The sequence below is a fragment of the Pteropus vampyrus genome, unplaced genomic scaffold (assembly GCF_000151845.1).
Source record: "Pteropus vampyrus isolate Shadow unplaced genomic scaffold, Pvam_2.0 Scaffold18, whole genome shotgun sequence".
Taxonomy (NCBI): Eukaryota; Metazoa; Chordata; class Mammalia; order Chiroptera; family Pteropodidae; genus Pteropus; species Pteropus vampyrus.
The window spans coordinates 5,316,640-5,331,660 of record NW_011888799.1 but is presented as its reverse complement, the minus strand read 5'-3'; the positions used below and the strand labels follow the sequence as shown (position 1 = coordinate 5,331,660).

Below are 15,021 nucleotides of genomic sequence, written 5' to 3'. Positions count from 1 at the left end.
TGAAAAATTTCAGTCACCTAATGCACACACTCCCGTCTGAGGTCGAATAAGACGACACTTTGCTTCTTGTTTCAGCCCTCATACTGTAAATAAGTGTCCTTTCCTGTTTAGTGCCATACCTTTTGTAGTTCTTTGCTTTTTGTTGGTGATTTCACTGTTTACACTGGCCCCCAAATGTACTGCTGAAGTGCTGTCTAAGGTTCCTAAATGCAAGGTTTGATGTGCCATAGAGAGAAAATACCTGTGTTAGATAAGCTTCATTCAGCATGAGTTATAGTGCTATTGGCCATGAGTTCAATGTCAACAAGTCTACAATATATATTAAGTCAAGTGTCTTTAAAAAGAAACACACATGAAACAAGTTTATGTATTGATCAGTTATTGAAAATGTTGTGACCACGGTTTGCAGGAACCTTATATTTCTCTCGGGGCATTGATTCAGTCTTTGCTAATTCACTGTTGGCAGCAACTTTACAGACTGTAACTACTGTGAATAACAAAACTCGACTGTAGGATACAATTCACCTTTTTAATTAACCGTTTTATATTTTAGTATTCACGATGTTGTACAACCATCACCATCACTGCAGATATTTGAACAGTAAGATGGCCTCATGCAGCAGCGATTTAAGAATTACCTGTCCATCTTTCCCTGTTTCCTGATCTTTCTGTACCCTTTCAGAATGCCCAGGAGAACCATGGACTGGCTGTGCCTACTCCCTCTGTCCCAGAAGATTTTGCAGACAAAGAAGTGACAGGTAAGAGGACTCTGGGCTCCAGGCTTGTCCATCTTTCTTTCCTCCTTAGGCCCAAGTATCTTGCCCACCTCCCCAACTGGTGATAAAACTGGAGTCCCCAGGCCTCTTGACTACTGGCTACAGTGGGTGGGGGTTGAGGAGGGGGCTGGGATGGGTAAGGCCTACTTCCAGAGGGACAAGGGCAGCGTGAAGTGGTAGAAAGAACCCTGGAGTCAGACAGACCTGGCTTTGAATCCCAGCTCCCCTCTGCATTAGATTTGCTCCCTTAGGCAAATGATTTAACCCCTTGTAGCTCTGCATATTCAAATGAGCAATGGGAAAGACAATTCTAGTCCTGGAGGAGTAAATGAAGTACTAGATGGGACATAAGCCACTTCTTATCACGGCTCTTGCTCAAAATCTTGCTCAAAGGAAAAGTTCTTGCTAGGACTGCCAGAACCTGGCCTCGCCAGGCCTCATCGCCTGCTTTCTTTCTCAGCTCACACTCCTCCAGCCATCCCGCTCTCCTGCTGCTCTTTCAATACTCAGGCTCATCTCCACCCCAGGGACTTTGCACTGCAGTTCCCACTGCTTAGACTTCTCTTCTCCTAGGCATACACACAGCTCTCTCCCCCACTCCTTCTCTGCTCAGATGTCACCTTCTCAGCGAGGTCTTCTCTGACTAACCTAGTCAAACTGCACCCCCAGCACCCCTCCTGGATTTTCCCCCATATTACCCATCCTCTAATGTGGTAATAATTTACTAATGTATTATGTTCACGGTCTGTCTTATTGTCCCATTAAAACATAACCTCCAAGGGGGCCAGTATTTTAACTAATTTTTGTTTTGTTTTTTATTGCTGTATCCCAGCTCCTAACACTTGGGTGCTCAATGAATGTTAATTTTCCCATCTCTACTCCCATCTGTTTTTTGTTTTAAAGTTAGACAGCTGGGAGGAGCCCTTCAGAGCTGCACATTCCCCGGGTTTGTTATGCTCTGTGCTAGAAACTGAGAGGAGGTATGCGAAGATGGATGCCCCTAAAAGAGGAGCAACTAGGGTATCCTGGTGCTCTGTAGACTCTGGGAGGTGGGGATGGGGCTGGGGACTGAGTCCAAGAAGAGAGGGGTGTGAGCTGCAGGGCCCAGGGGTGCTTGGCATGTCTCTAGTGCCAGTTGTCCAGATCACCTTCTTTTTACACGCCCCCATTCCATCCCACAGTCCAGAATTTGTTTCAGAAGTTCTCTATGAGGTGGAAAGCTGGGCTCATGGGACATTCAGGGTCTTTAGAAAGCAGGAGTTGCTCATATAAACCATTCCCTCCCAGATTTTCACCCAAACTTCTTCGCTGAGAAAGTCACCAGGCCCCTGCCCCCTGATACATGACTTCCTATCTCTCTTACTTTCCCTATCCGTCTTACACAGTCTGAAACGTCAAGCACAGAAGTTAGTACTCAAAGTAGTTGCCATTCGTTAAGTGCCTACCGCGGGCCTACAACTGTGATATGCCCTTTACATGTATTTATATGAATTCTCTTATTTAGTCCTCACAATAGCTTTATGAGGTAAGTGCTAACATTATGCCTGTTTTAGAGATGATAAAACTGAGGCTCAGCAAAGTTAATTAGCATGTCCAAGGTTGCCCATCTGGTAAGTGGTAGAGCTGGGATTTGAACCCTGGTCTTTCTGGCTTTATACCAATCAAGGCCCCTATAACAAACACACAGTGCCCTCAAAGGGGATAACTGAAGAAAGTTCAGTAAAGAGATGATATACCAGGATGTGAGCAGGGCAGAGGAGGGTGAAACATGACTCTTGGGAGTAAATAGAGAATATTCAGTACAAACTTCAGAGGCTGGGCCAGGGATGAGTAGAGGCAGGAAGTTCCCTAGATAAAAGAGGGTCACCTCCAAGACAGCTCACGAGACTGGAGACATTGCTGCTCCCGCACTTGGTGTTCAGGAGGAAAGGCATGACCCTGGCCAGTTATTCTCTTGCTTGCCCACCCCACCCCGCCCTGGGCACACAGAGATTGGCAAGTCCAGTTGGCCTTACTAGCCTCTTCATCTTTGCCTCTCTTTCCTTGTAGGTACCAGCTCGCTAGTCAACGGCAATCTCCGGTTGTACAGCTCTGTGGGTGACCTAAGGCCTGGGCATTATGGCCAGGACCTACTCATCCCCCCGCCTCCCCCAGGCCCAGCCCCAGGGCCACCCCCAGACACTCCACAACTTCAAGAGGAGTCTCCGCTACCACCTCTACCTTCCATGGCTTCCCCACCACCTCCCTTGCTGCTGGAACCCCCGCCCCCACCTAACATGGCCCCACCTCCACCCCCAGTATTGGGGGCCCTATCCCCCCCAACCACACCCACCCCTCCTGATTTCATCCCCCCTGCCCCGCCCTTGACCTTTATAGCCCCACCCCCACCCCCCATGCCAGCCCCAGCACCCCCAGCTCCAGTGTCTCCTCATAAAACTAAGACTCACCTCTTTCCCCCTGGGGGTGTCACCAAGTGGAAATCAGAGGTAGCACTGAATGGCAGGCAGCCAGAGGCCCCCAGAACCAGCCCCCCAAGAAGCCCTACTGAGCCAAAGGGGAGCCCCCTGGGACCTAAACCAGAGCCCCACCTCACCTTCCCTCGTTCGTTCAAGGTGCCTCCCCCGACCCCAGTCAGGACTTCATCCATCCCGGTTCAGGAAGCAGAAGGGGCCCCTCCAGAAGAAGAAGGGGCCACCAAGAAGGCCCCCAGTCGACTCCCACTGCCTCCCAACTTCCACATCCGCCCTGCCTCCCAGGCCTACCCGGATAGGGCCCCTGAACCAGATCGCCCCGGGGAGCTCAGGACTGTGGCACCTGCTGGCCCGATGCTGGGCCAGTCCCAGTCCCGGACAAATGAACAAGCTGAGACTCCACATCCAGCCTCTCCCCTGCCCCTTCACACACCCCCGCTCCCACCCGCAGCACCCCCACTCCCTCCCCCAGCACCCCCGCTTCCTCCCCCAGCACCTCCCCTCCCCCCAGCTGCCCCGCCTTTGCCCTCTGCTGAGAAGGCAGCCCCTCCACCTGCTAGGTTTATAAAAAACCCCAAATCCAGCTCTCCTGCTCCCAAACCCAAACCCAACCCCCCCAGCCCAGAGGACACAGCCTCTTCAGAGCCCGTGGACTGGCGGGATCCCGGCCAAATGGCGAAGCTGCGGAGCGAGCTGGCAGCCTACCTCTTTGGCTCCAAGAGAGAGGACCGATGCACCAGTCATAGGCCAGGCCCAACAGTGGCCTGTCAAGGAAAGGAGGGCAAGAAAGGCCCCAGCCTGCCAGAGAAGGAGATGGGCAGCTCAAGTGACCCTGAGAAGAGTCCCTGTCCAGAGAGAGAGGCCGCCGTCAACCTGACCCTGCCCCCTGTGGACTACGTCTCGCAAGACTTTCCAACTCCCAGTGTCCAGCAGATCCGGAATGAACTGGAGGCCCGGCTTTCCTCATTAGCAGAGAAGGAAGCCAAGCCCAGCCTAAAGTCTCTGCCTCCCAAACCTCGGCTAGAAGGGGGAAGAATCTTTGAAAACAGAGTTAATAATGGTCAATTCTCCAAGCCTGTGGCCAAGAATCTGCCACCACTATCCACCACCCCTCTGGCAACCACACCACTCCAGTCCAAGGCCATGCCCGGGCCAGCCATGCCCGGGCCAGCCACGCCTGGGCCAGCCACGCCTGGGCCAGCCACGCCTGGGCCAGCCACACCACCCAAATCCGCACCTGCTCCAACCACGCCTGGGCCAGCCACACCACCCAAGGCCACACCTGGGACAGCCATACCACCCAAGACCACACCTGGGCCAACCACATCTGGACCAGCCACACCTGGGCCAGCCACATCACCAAAGACCATGCCTGGACCTGCCATACCATCCGCAACCTCAACTCTGCCCACCACATCATCTCAACTGATAGCAGGGAAGAACCTAGTCCCAGCTGAGCAGTGGGAGAAACCAGAACCTCGAGAACTTGCAGTGCCTTCCCAGCCAGAGGCAGAAGGGCACCCCTCAGAGGCCAGTAAGCCTCCTACACAGGGAGCCCTTTCATCTCCAGCCCTCCCACCAAAGATATCCCCTGGCGGAGAAGAGGTGCCATTTCTCTACAAGCCCCATCGCAGCCAGAACAGCCCCAGCCCGGAGGTTGCCATGGTGATGCCCACTATGGCCAGAGGAGAGGCTGCAGGGTCAGGGGAGCCTGTGGAGGATCCCAAGGGGCTGCCAGCCAAACCCCCAGCCTCAGCCCAGCCTGCTGATGAACTCCTTAGGCATCCGGTGACTGGGGAAGTGGTGGAGCGGGGCTCCCCAATGGCCCTGCTTCTTGCTGCCAGGCAGAGGGCACAGAAGGGGAGGTCTGGAGGGGCTGGTCTGGGTCGGTCCTCTCTGCCAGGGAGTCTCCACGGCCACAGCAGCCGGCCCCAGGAAGGCTCTGACAGCATCTTCCTTAAGGAGGGCCGGCCCAACTCCTTCACTGTGGTCCCCAAGTCACCCATGGAGGCAGAGAAAGACCTCCAGCTGACCTCCTCTGCACAGCTGACCGTTCTCTGTCCCTGGAAGCCCGAGCCCAGCAGAAACCCAGAGGGCACAGAGCCAAGCAAAGGGCACAACTGGACCACGGCAGAGCCCCAGGCCCCTGTGGCCTACGAAAGACTAGCGTCCGTCAGCTTCCCCCAGGACCGCCTGCTGCCCAAGTCCTTCTCGTCCCCTTCTTCTCCTTCCTACAAGAGGCCGGAGGAGGAGGAGTTCAGCTTTGAGGTCATCCCACCTCCGCCAGAGTTCAGCAATGACCCTGGGCCCCCAGCCCTCCAGTATCTGGGCCGACGGGACTCGCCTGTCCCGAACAAGTTCTCAAACTTGGGGCAGTCCCTGGACACGGGCCCCGCGGCCTCAGAGCCTCGTGGCCTCCCGCGCTTTCCCGGGGGTGCGCGCTACGCAGGGACTCGAGGCCTGGAGCGCTTCTCTGGCGGAGGCCGCTCGCTCATCAAGAAGCGCCTGTACGTTGGGGAGCCCCACCACAGCCCCGGGCTGTCCCGCGGCGGCACCAGCCGCAGCCTGAGCTCCCCCAACTGCTTCGGACCTCAGCCTGGAGGGCCCTTCGGAGCGCCCGGAGGCCCAGAGATGCGGCGTGTCAACTCCGCGGGCCGCGCGCCCCGCAGAGGCCTGCAAACGCGGAGGATGTCCCTGGAGGGCCCGGCCCGCGGAGAGGCCAAGTACAAAGCACCTGGTGGCGACCACGGCTTCGCCCCCGCTACCGGCAGGTGATGAGCTGGGGCCCGGGGCGATGGAGGGTGTTGGAGGGAGCCCGGGGTGGGCAGCCAGGCGAAGTAGAGGCGCTGCCCTTGGACCAGGCGTCCGCCATCTGTCAGGGGACACTTTTGGTGTTCCCTGTGGCTTTGGGGGCCTAGAGAATGTGGAAGTAGGCGCATTTCACCTGCAGAGGGCACCCCCCTTACCTGCTTCATCTCCCTCGATCAGCCTTGTTCTCCCTTTCCCTATCCTGCTCCCCCTCTTCTTGCTCCTCTCCCCCCCCCCCTGGAGTCCCAGGGCTTCAGGCTAAGTATGGGGTGCGGGGAGAGCTGAGTGGTCCTTGGGAACCGGGATTTCCCAGCAATACAAAAGGAGCCAGACTAAGAGTGAAGAGTTCTGAGTGGAAGATTATTAGGCATATACTTTAGTCAGAAGGGTCTAGACGGGAGGAGGAGCCCTATGTCCGGTGAATCAACATTAGTAGACTCGGGTCTCACCTGGGGTTGATAAGCCTGCGGCTTGTGGAGCAGAAACCATAGCACTGAGCCACATTTTTCCCTCTCCTGCCCTGGGGAAGATGGGAGGGCTGTTGGTTAACCAGCTGCAAATAATAACCTCACATGTCTTCTGCTCCCCACCAGGTCTCCCCACAGCAACCCCCACTATGGAAGCCCCATCAACACATTCACCGTGAGGCCTGGGACCCGCCATCCCATCTCCTATGCTTACTCAGGGGCCCATCGGAATGCCCTATCCTGAGCCCAGGGTTCTCTTAGCTCTATTCCAAAGGGTCAGATCCGGGCACTTGTTTCTGGGGGGTGGGAGGGACACAGCAAGAGTTGGGCAGCCTGACTCAGACACAGAAGAGTCTTTGTTCTCTGAAGACAGAGAGATGGATGAGTGAGAAGCAGTGGCCCCAGGAAGATCAAGAGTGGGCTTCTGTTTCCCAGTATGCTGTGGACTGTCTGCAGATGGGGGTGGGACGGGGAAGGAAGGAGGAGAAGAGGAGCCTTTAAGGGCCTGGAGCCTGAGTTTCTGCTATCTGGTACTATTTGCTTTAGCAAGGCTTATTTAAAGCAGTTTTACAAGCATGACCTACTGAGCAGGTTCTAAAAGCAAAGGGTGGGGCATCAAACCTGAATGGGAATGCCCCATTTGGGGTGGTTCTGATTGCCTGTCAGGCCTTCATGAAGGGCTGGGGCTCAGCCCTGTCTGAGTGGGGGTGCAGGATGCTACAGGTTGATCTATCTAGCCTCCACCAGTCCACCAGTTGCCGCCCCAAGAGGTGATTCCTCGGGCTCCTGGCATAAAAGCCACATGATGTGGGACCCGGAATGTGCCTGCACAACGTGTGGAGAAGGTACCAGGACAGAGTGCTTTGATTGGTTGGCCAAGGGCAGGGGTGGGGGATTGATGGTTCAATTCGCTCTGGCCCTAGAGAGAGAAGCCTTGGGAAGTTTGGGGTGGGGAGACAGAGGATTAAGGCTTACTTTTCTGCTTAGACCCAGATAGCCATGATTAGGGGATTGAGCTCAAGGAGCCGGAAAGTCTGGGGCTTGACACCAAAAGCTTTACATAGCCAGGTCCCGATTGGGGATTTGGAGGGGGTATCATTCCCAACCACCCCTCCCAACCCCAATACTATAGTTCCCCAATATTACCGAGGCTTTAAAATGTGTAGCCAAGATGCTGCAAGGTCTTGAAGAGTGGGAGGTGGCTGAGGTGCGAAATGAGAGCCGAGAGATATTTGCTGCCAACAGGGAATGTGTTTTGGAAAGTCAAGAGTGGCAGGACTGGACCGGTTCAGAACAGGGGACCTATCAGTAGGGCAGCCATTCATCCTTTGCCTGGGCACTTTGGGTTATGCCTGTTCTCCAGTGAATTAGACGCCCTTCCACGTTCAAAAAAGCCCTGATTTGGATGATATATGTTTGCCAAACATATCAGAAAACAGTATTCCTTGGTCTGTCTTCCCTGCCTTCAGGCCTTGGTGGGCCAAATTCCTGGGACCAGGCCAAGGCAAGCTGCCTGGGTGAGGAGGGAGGGCAGGAGTGGCCTACCTCGGAGGAGCAGGCCAGTAGAGGGCAGCCAGGAAGCAGTTCACTTTGGGGGCAAGATGTTGGACCTTTATGATTTGTGGTACCCTGCTATGATACCAGGTTGTGGGGTCAGCAGTTGAGCCACTTAAGGGAAAGAGAATGAAAGATGAGCAGATACCCTGATGGGGCAGGATCTGGTTACCTGTATTCAAGAAGTGAATCCCACCCCAATGCCGGCACTGGCTCTATGTATACATATGTATTTCCCCTGTACAATGTTTTATTAAAAAGTTTACAAATTTATCTGCTGTATTAAGGCTTGAGGGGGTGGGGCATGTGCTTCCAGCTTGTAGATTGCTCTGGGGTGGGTGTGGAAGGACTGGCTGTCATTTGGCTTGGGAAATAAACAGGCAGTTTGGACTGGCTTCCAGCTCTGTGGCTGTGGATTGATGACTTGGACCTACTTAGTGTGATGAGAAGTTAGAAGAGCTCCGTTGGGGAAGGCTGAGCACAGGGCGGTGGTGGAACTGGTGAGCCATTTCGCTGGACCCCAACTTTCTTTTTTGACCCTCTTGTTCTCCAGATCCTTCAAGGAGAAGGAGCAGAGCTAAAGCCCGGTGGTAACAAACTGTGTCCTTAAGCAAATTTCTTTGATTCTCTGAACCTCAGTTTCTTTTTCTGTATGCCAGACATGATAATAATACCTACCTCATAAGGCTGTTGTGAAGATTAGAGACAGTCATGCCTCCATTTAACAAGTATTTGAGTGACTACTAGATAGCAGGCACTATGCTTAGCATGGATACACAGTGACATGACTCCTGCCCATAGCAATATTTTAGTCTAATGGAGGAGAGAGAGAGGATGAAAAAAGCACAGAGACACATACAGTAAGTGGGAGAAAGGAAAGGAACAGGGAGTGTGAGACTGACTGGAGGGTGAGGGAGAGATGTGGATTTACTTGGACCAAGTGGTCAGGGAAGGCCTCTTGAAGTGGTGACATTTATGCCAATTTAGGCAAAGCATCCACCCCATGTCTGGCACTCAGTAGTTGCTCAATAAATTGAATCTTTGGGTGATGACTACTTTATGTTTGTGTGTGGCCTTTCACGGTTTTCCATAAAGCTTTAACATGTTATCTTCAATTTTTCCAGAAGACAAAACAGGGAACCAGAGAAGTCATCTCAAGATGGTGTCAGGGAGAGGGTTGTGTCTCACTCCTCTGAGTCCTTTTCGGGGGATTATTGGGAAAGGGAGACGGGGAGGATGACTCACTGATTCAACAACTTGTGCTTCCAGGAAGGGCCTCCTAGGCCCGTCCCATCGTGGGGCTTCCTTGTTCTCCTGTCCCACTGTCCCTCACCCTCCACCGTGACGTCCTTATCCTGGTAACAGAGTAAGGACAGGGGCCTTTTCCCAATAAGGCTTCGCCTCTGGCTGCTCTCCTCTCCCTCTCCCTCTCCTAACTCTTCTTTCCCCTCACCTGACATGGGGCAGGGCGGGGGGACAGTGGGGAGTAGTGGAGGGTGAGGGGATCAGGGATCCACTGCCGCCTCTGACAAGTTGTATGAGCTTGGTCTCAGCTAACTCCTCTCAAAAGTGACAGGGAAGGACTTGTGCCGTGTGTGGGTCTTAAACTTCGTTAGGTCCCAGACCTCTTTTAAGAGCTATAGATCCTCATCGCAGAAAGCTGCTAGCATGTGCAATTTTACACATTATTCCAGGCGCTCCACAGATCCTCCCCAAATTGGGCTCCATCGACTTCACGTTGAAAACTCCTGATGCAACGGTGGTTGTGGTAACCACCAACGCTTAACCCTGATGGTTTGGAAAGTACATTCGTTTTTCTCTCTTATTCACAACAATCCTCTAAAACCCTCGTAATGCCCCTCACTCCATTTGGTTGATGAGAAAATTAAGGCTCCAAGAAGAGAAGTGAATTGCTCAGAATAGCCCACCTGACTCCAAACTCTGTACACTTCATTCCAGCTGCCTCCCTTCCAGCTGTGTGCATTCTAACCCACTCATCCCTCTCCCCATAATACCACCTCCTCGCAAATTTATATCTTTCTATCAGAGGAGGGATGGGGGAGAGATACAGCTAGAAGGTGGAGGGTAAAAGCCAATAGAAAAGGGTAATGGGCATGGCTGACGCAGGTGTGCCTGGATCAGGTTGGCCACACCTTGGTTTCTGCAGCCTCTCTATGTGGGGGCCTAGTTCCAGTGGCCAGAACTCCACCTCTGTGGTGATGCCTAGCCAGGCCCAAAGCAGGGGCAGGCCCCGGGACAGGGTATGCTGGGAGCCTGGTGCCTGCAGTCAGCAACTTGTGAAGGGCCCTGTCCTTCAGAATGGAGCATAGCTTTCCTCAGGCCTCACTTATTTAAGCAGAGAGGCTTTCTCTCCTGGTGAGCCTTGAGCTCCCTGTTGTGGGAAGCTGTAGGATGGAGCGGGGAGGGAGAGGCCACTTCAGCGCTGAGCTGTCATGTCAGGCAGGCCTGCCCCTGCCTGCTCACCCCGCCACCTGCCTATCCACAGCAGCCTGTGGCTGCTTTCATTTCTGCAGCTCAAAGGCAGTGCTGGCTTCCCATCATTAGTCAGCTGTCCAGAATGGGTGGCCATTGATACCAGGCTGAGAAACCGGGCCTTCTCCCTCCGAAGCCCTGCCGTTGGGGCTTCTGGGGATATTTTTGGCTAGGAACGTGAGAGAAGGTGCACTTATGGGAGAGGAGTGGAGACCAAGGCAATGCATTAGGAATGCTTCCTCATTTATGTGGATAATCCTGTGCTCCCCTGCCCAGTTCTCAGAGCCATAGAAGGAAGCTTCCTTAATGTTTGGCACAGATGAGCTGCTCCTCCCTCCCCTCCTAGAGAATTGTTCTCTGAGCTTCTGTAGAATGGGCTCTGATCCTCTCCTCTGTCTTCCAGGCTGGCTCCCTTCCTCTACCCAAGTGTCTCAGCACCACCTTCTATCTCCAGTCTTCCTTCTCTATAATTTCTTCTTCAGAAAACTGAGCTTCACCCCCATTCTCACCTGCACCTGAGCTCCACATTTCTAACCGGAAGTGCCCCCTGAACATTTCCATGTGGGTGCCTGCCCAGTCACTCAAACTCAGCCTCTCCAAAAGGCATCGTTCTTCCCTCAGTTCCTTCTCACACAATTGTGAGACCAGAGCAGCCAGACTGATGGCTCCAGTATCCCTAAGGACTCGTTCTCCTCTCACTACTGCTGCCCGCTCTGTTTCCTCTAGGACCAGTTTAGATCAGAGCTCCTGCAGGAAGCCCTCCCCAGCCCTGCACTGCTCAGAGACCTCTCCTCCACACCTCTGCACCACTTCCCCTGGCTGGCTCCTCCTCATCCTTTGGGCTCAGCTCAGACATCCCTCACCCTCTAGACCACATTAACTCCTGTTGAGGGCTCCCACAGCTCCCCCCACCACTTCATATTGGAGTTACTTGCTCCACATCTTCCTCCCCCAGCAGCTTGCAAACTCCACAACACAATGACCGCGTGTCTTATTCACCACAGTATCCCCAGCATCTAGTGCTGCTCCTGGCACCAGAAGGGACTGAATGTGTGTTTGTTGAATGAATACATGTTAGTATTTAATCAAATACTGTTGAGCACTATTTGAGTTCCTTGAGGGCAAAGGCCATGTCTCCTGTGGACTATTGACCACATAACTCTCTTATTTCTAGATGTGTGTGAGCTGATCCAATGCTGAGATTCTCAGATGACACAGTTGTGGTTTTAGGGATGGGACTCACAGGTTTCATCATAAAGGTGTCAAGATGCCTTGGAGTGGCATCATGGTGGGCTGAGATGTGATGCCCTATGAGTAGAGATAGGAGGAGCTGAGAAGTGATGGGACCAGGTGAGGTCATTCTGGTCCTTAAAAAGGGCTTAGGGCTTAGGGGTTTCAGGCAGCCATCATACTGGAGACAGGGCTCTAGGGTGCTTCTGAGAGCCCGGGGAAGGATGCAAATCTCCCTCGTGTAAGCTGGGTACACGCTCCCTGACAAGATCTCAAAGCTTCCAGAGCACTCTATAAAACCAGAGGATGACTTCAGGTGAGGGCACGAGACCTGGTGCATTCGGGCTCTGCAGTGAGGGCCTCAGACAGGAAGGACGAAGTATTCCAGTGGGCACGGCAGGACTAGCCTTGGGCTCCTTGAGGACAAGGTCCATGTCCTCTAGGTTGGCTGCATGAATTTCCAGAGAGCTGCAGCTGGCCCTGTCACCTGGGCTATCGAGACAGGGCCCAAGCCCAGGTACCACTGTCTCTGACAAGTGTGGCAGACAGCATCCTGCACCAGTAGGGGTTGGAAGGAGTGCAAGACTTGGGCTTGCTTACTTGTGTGTCTTTTTCGAACTTTGTTGTTCTCCTAGAGACTGGCCAACTGGGGAGAACTTGGGAGCTTAGGACACTGTCTAATAAGTCTCCAGAATGTATCTGGCCCAAGGAACATGGGGGTGGAGGAAGGAAAACTGCTTTGCTAATTCTATTTGGATTTTCAGGTGAGAATGACACCGGAAAGGGGATAACGCAGCTGTGATGATTTATGTAGTGTAGTCCTCCCCCTTGAACCAAGAATGCAGAGTTTCAGAAGGAGTGCTCCCTTCGCACACATGCACACACACACCAGCACAATCCCTGAAAAGAACTGGCGGGTGCCCTCAGCACTTCAGGGACCGTGGAGAAAGCCATGTTCCAGAACACATCTTGTGTCCCGCCTCAGCAGGAATGTGGTGCTGGGAATGCTGAATTTTAAATCATACCATGGAAAAACTCCCCTCAGTCATAACAGAAACACAAACTCAAGCTGTTCTAAAATACCATTTTTCACCCACCAGGTTAGCAAAAGATGGAAACTTGGACTGTGTTGACCAAAGTGTAGGGAGAAGGACTCTATTCCCTAGAGGGGAGTGAGACTGGCAGAGCTCCCATGGAGGGCTTTTGGCAATAGCTACTAAAATGTAAAATATATATTGTGTGCTAGGAATTCCACTTCTAGGAGGCCGGCCTACAGATATACCAGCAAAATGGTATATCTCACGTCACTGTAGCATTGTTTATTAGAAATAGTCTCGATTTTTCTAAGTAGAGAAATGGTAATAAGTTAGAATAAGACACACAAGGGAACACTGCAGCCATGAAACAAATGAGGAAGCTACGAACCAATACAAAATGAACTGCAGGAGATATTAAGTGGGGGAAAAAAAAATACAGATGCGGTATGTTATCGCTGTGTAAAAAAGGGGGAAAAGTGTGTGTGTTTTCATTTGCTTGATGTGCACAGAGATCTCTGGAAGACAAACTCCTCAGAGACTGGTATCACAGGTTGCGTGTTGGGAGGGGGCCTGGTGTCTTACACCCGCCATGGCTCCCTCTGAAGGCTCTGTCCCTTTTAGGCCCCACCCATCCATCCAAGAAATGAGCTCGACCTGTGGCTCTCCAGAGGCAGGGGCAAGCGGTGGTTAGGGGAGACCAGGGCTCCAAGCCCAGCCATTTAGCCCTTAGGTAGTTTGGGGACCTCACACCAGTTACTTAACCTCAGTCTCTCTGTTTCCTCTTCTGTTAAGCAATGAAAATAATAGTGCTATTAATAAATGAGGTGATACGTGTGTAAATGGGGATGATAACTGTACCACCTCATTAGGCTATTGTGAGGATTAACAGACTGAATCTGTGTGAAGTGCTCGGCACAGGGCCTGGCATGGAGCAAGTGCCCAGTGAATGGATTTGTTCCCAAATACACCTTGGTTCCTCAACCGCACTTTGACCCTTAGAAGATCAAAATGCAAACTTCTTGGCAAGGCTGACATGGCCCTTAGGTGCCATCTTCAACCTGCATTTCCACACTCAGCCTATGCTCCTCTCATATGCCGTGGTCTCTATTCTCTCTGCCCAGAATGTCCTTCCTTCCTTTGCCTGACTTAGTCAACCTCAAGGGCCAACTCAAATGTCACCAGCCTTGGAATGCTCCTTCTGAAGTCCCAGCCTGAAGGAGTTTGTGCTCCTTGCTCTGTGATGGCAAAACACCGGGAGTGCACCTCTGTGGGGGTGTCATCACACCACGCCATGATCATGTCCCTGTTTCTGGCTTACATGCACTCTGGCTTGTTACATGTTACAAATAAAATAAATAGGAAAAGACAGTCAACGCTTCTCAAACAAAACCACAGCAAGAGACCATTTTCTACCTGTCAGATTGGCAGTAGTCAACAAGTTTTGAGACACTGAGGTGGCAACATTGTAAGGAAACAGGCAGCGAGGTGAGAGTGTAAACCCATCCATCTTATGAGAAGAACTGGGCTATGACACCTGTCCACATTCGGTAGGCACATATAGTGAGATGACATGCACGAAGCTTCTCAATGCGTCAATGCTTGACATAGCAGAAGGCTGGAAACTACCTACGTGTCCATCACCTGAGAACTGGTTAAGTAAGTGATGGTAGAACCATACAATGGAACACTGTGCAGCCATGAAACAGAACAAAGAAGCTTTTTATTATTGACATGGAACCAACGCCAAAAGTTACACTGGGAAGTGGGGGAAAAAAAACATGGATGGTTTATACAGTCTCTTCCATTGTGTAAAAAGGAGAGAAAGTATATATAAGCATTTGCATTTGATGCATAGACTATTCCCAGAAGAATACATAAGATAATATTGATACAAACATACTGGTAGCCTCTGGGGATGAGAATTAGGAGTCTGGATAATGGGAGGAAGGAGATGCTTAGTTATCACATATCTTTTTCTATCTTTTAAATTTTATACTGTGTACACATATTATCTATTCAAAATTAAAAACCATTTTAGTTAAGAAGGAAAAGAAGAGCTCATAATCAAATGGAGATGAGAGTTAGCCACTGGCTCTAAGAGGAGGAAAAATACCTTGAATCTGTTTCCAGGAGTGAGGGTGTCCATGAGAAATCTCTACCCTTAGGCCAGCTGCCCGCTACTTGT

General features: G+C 52.1%; 1 protein-coding gene across 1 annotated transcript in view; it reads left to right on the top strand.

Moving 5' to 3' along the window:
• The window catches only part of CUNH6orf132 (chromosome unknown C6orf132 homolog), a 34,107-nt gene extending 24,976 nt beyond the window's left edge, over positions 1-9,131 (top strand). Inside the window, exons 3-5 of the mRNA XM_011354616.2 lie at positions 683-758; positions 2,826-6,018; positions 6,649-9,131. Coding sequence (XP_011352918.1) covers positions 683-758; positions 2,826-6,018; positions 6,649-6,766 — 3,387 coding nt within the window. The 3' untranslated portion in view covers positions 6,767-9,131. The remainder of the gene's footprint in view (positions 1-682; positions 759-2,825; positions 6,019-6,648) is intronic.
• The last annotated feature ends 5,890 nt before the right edge of the window (positions 9,132-15,021 follow it).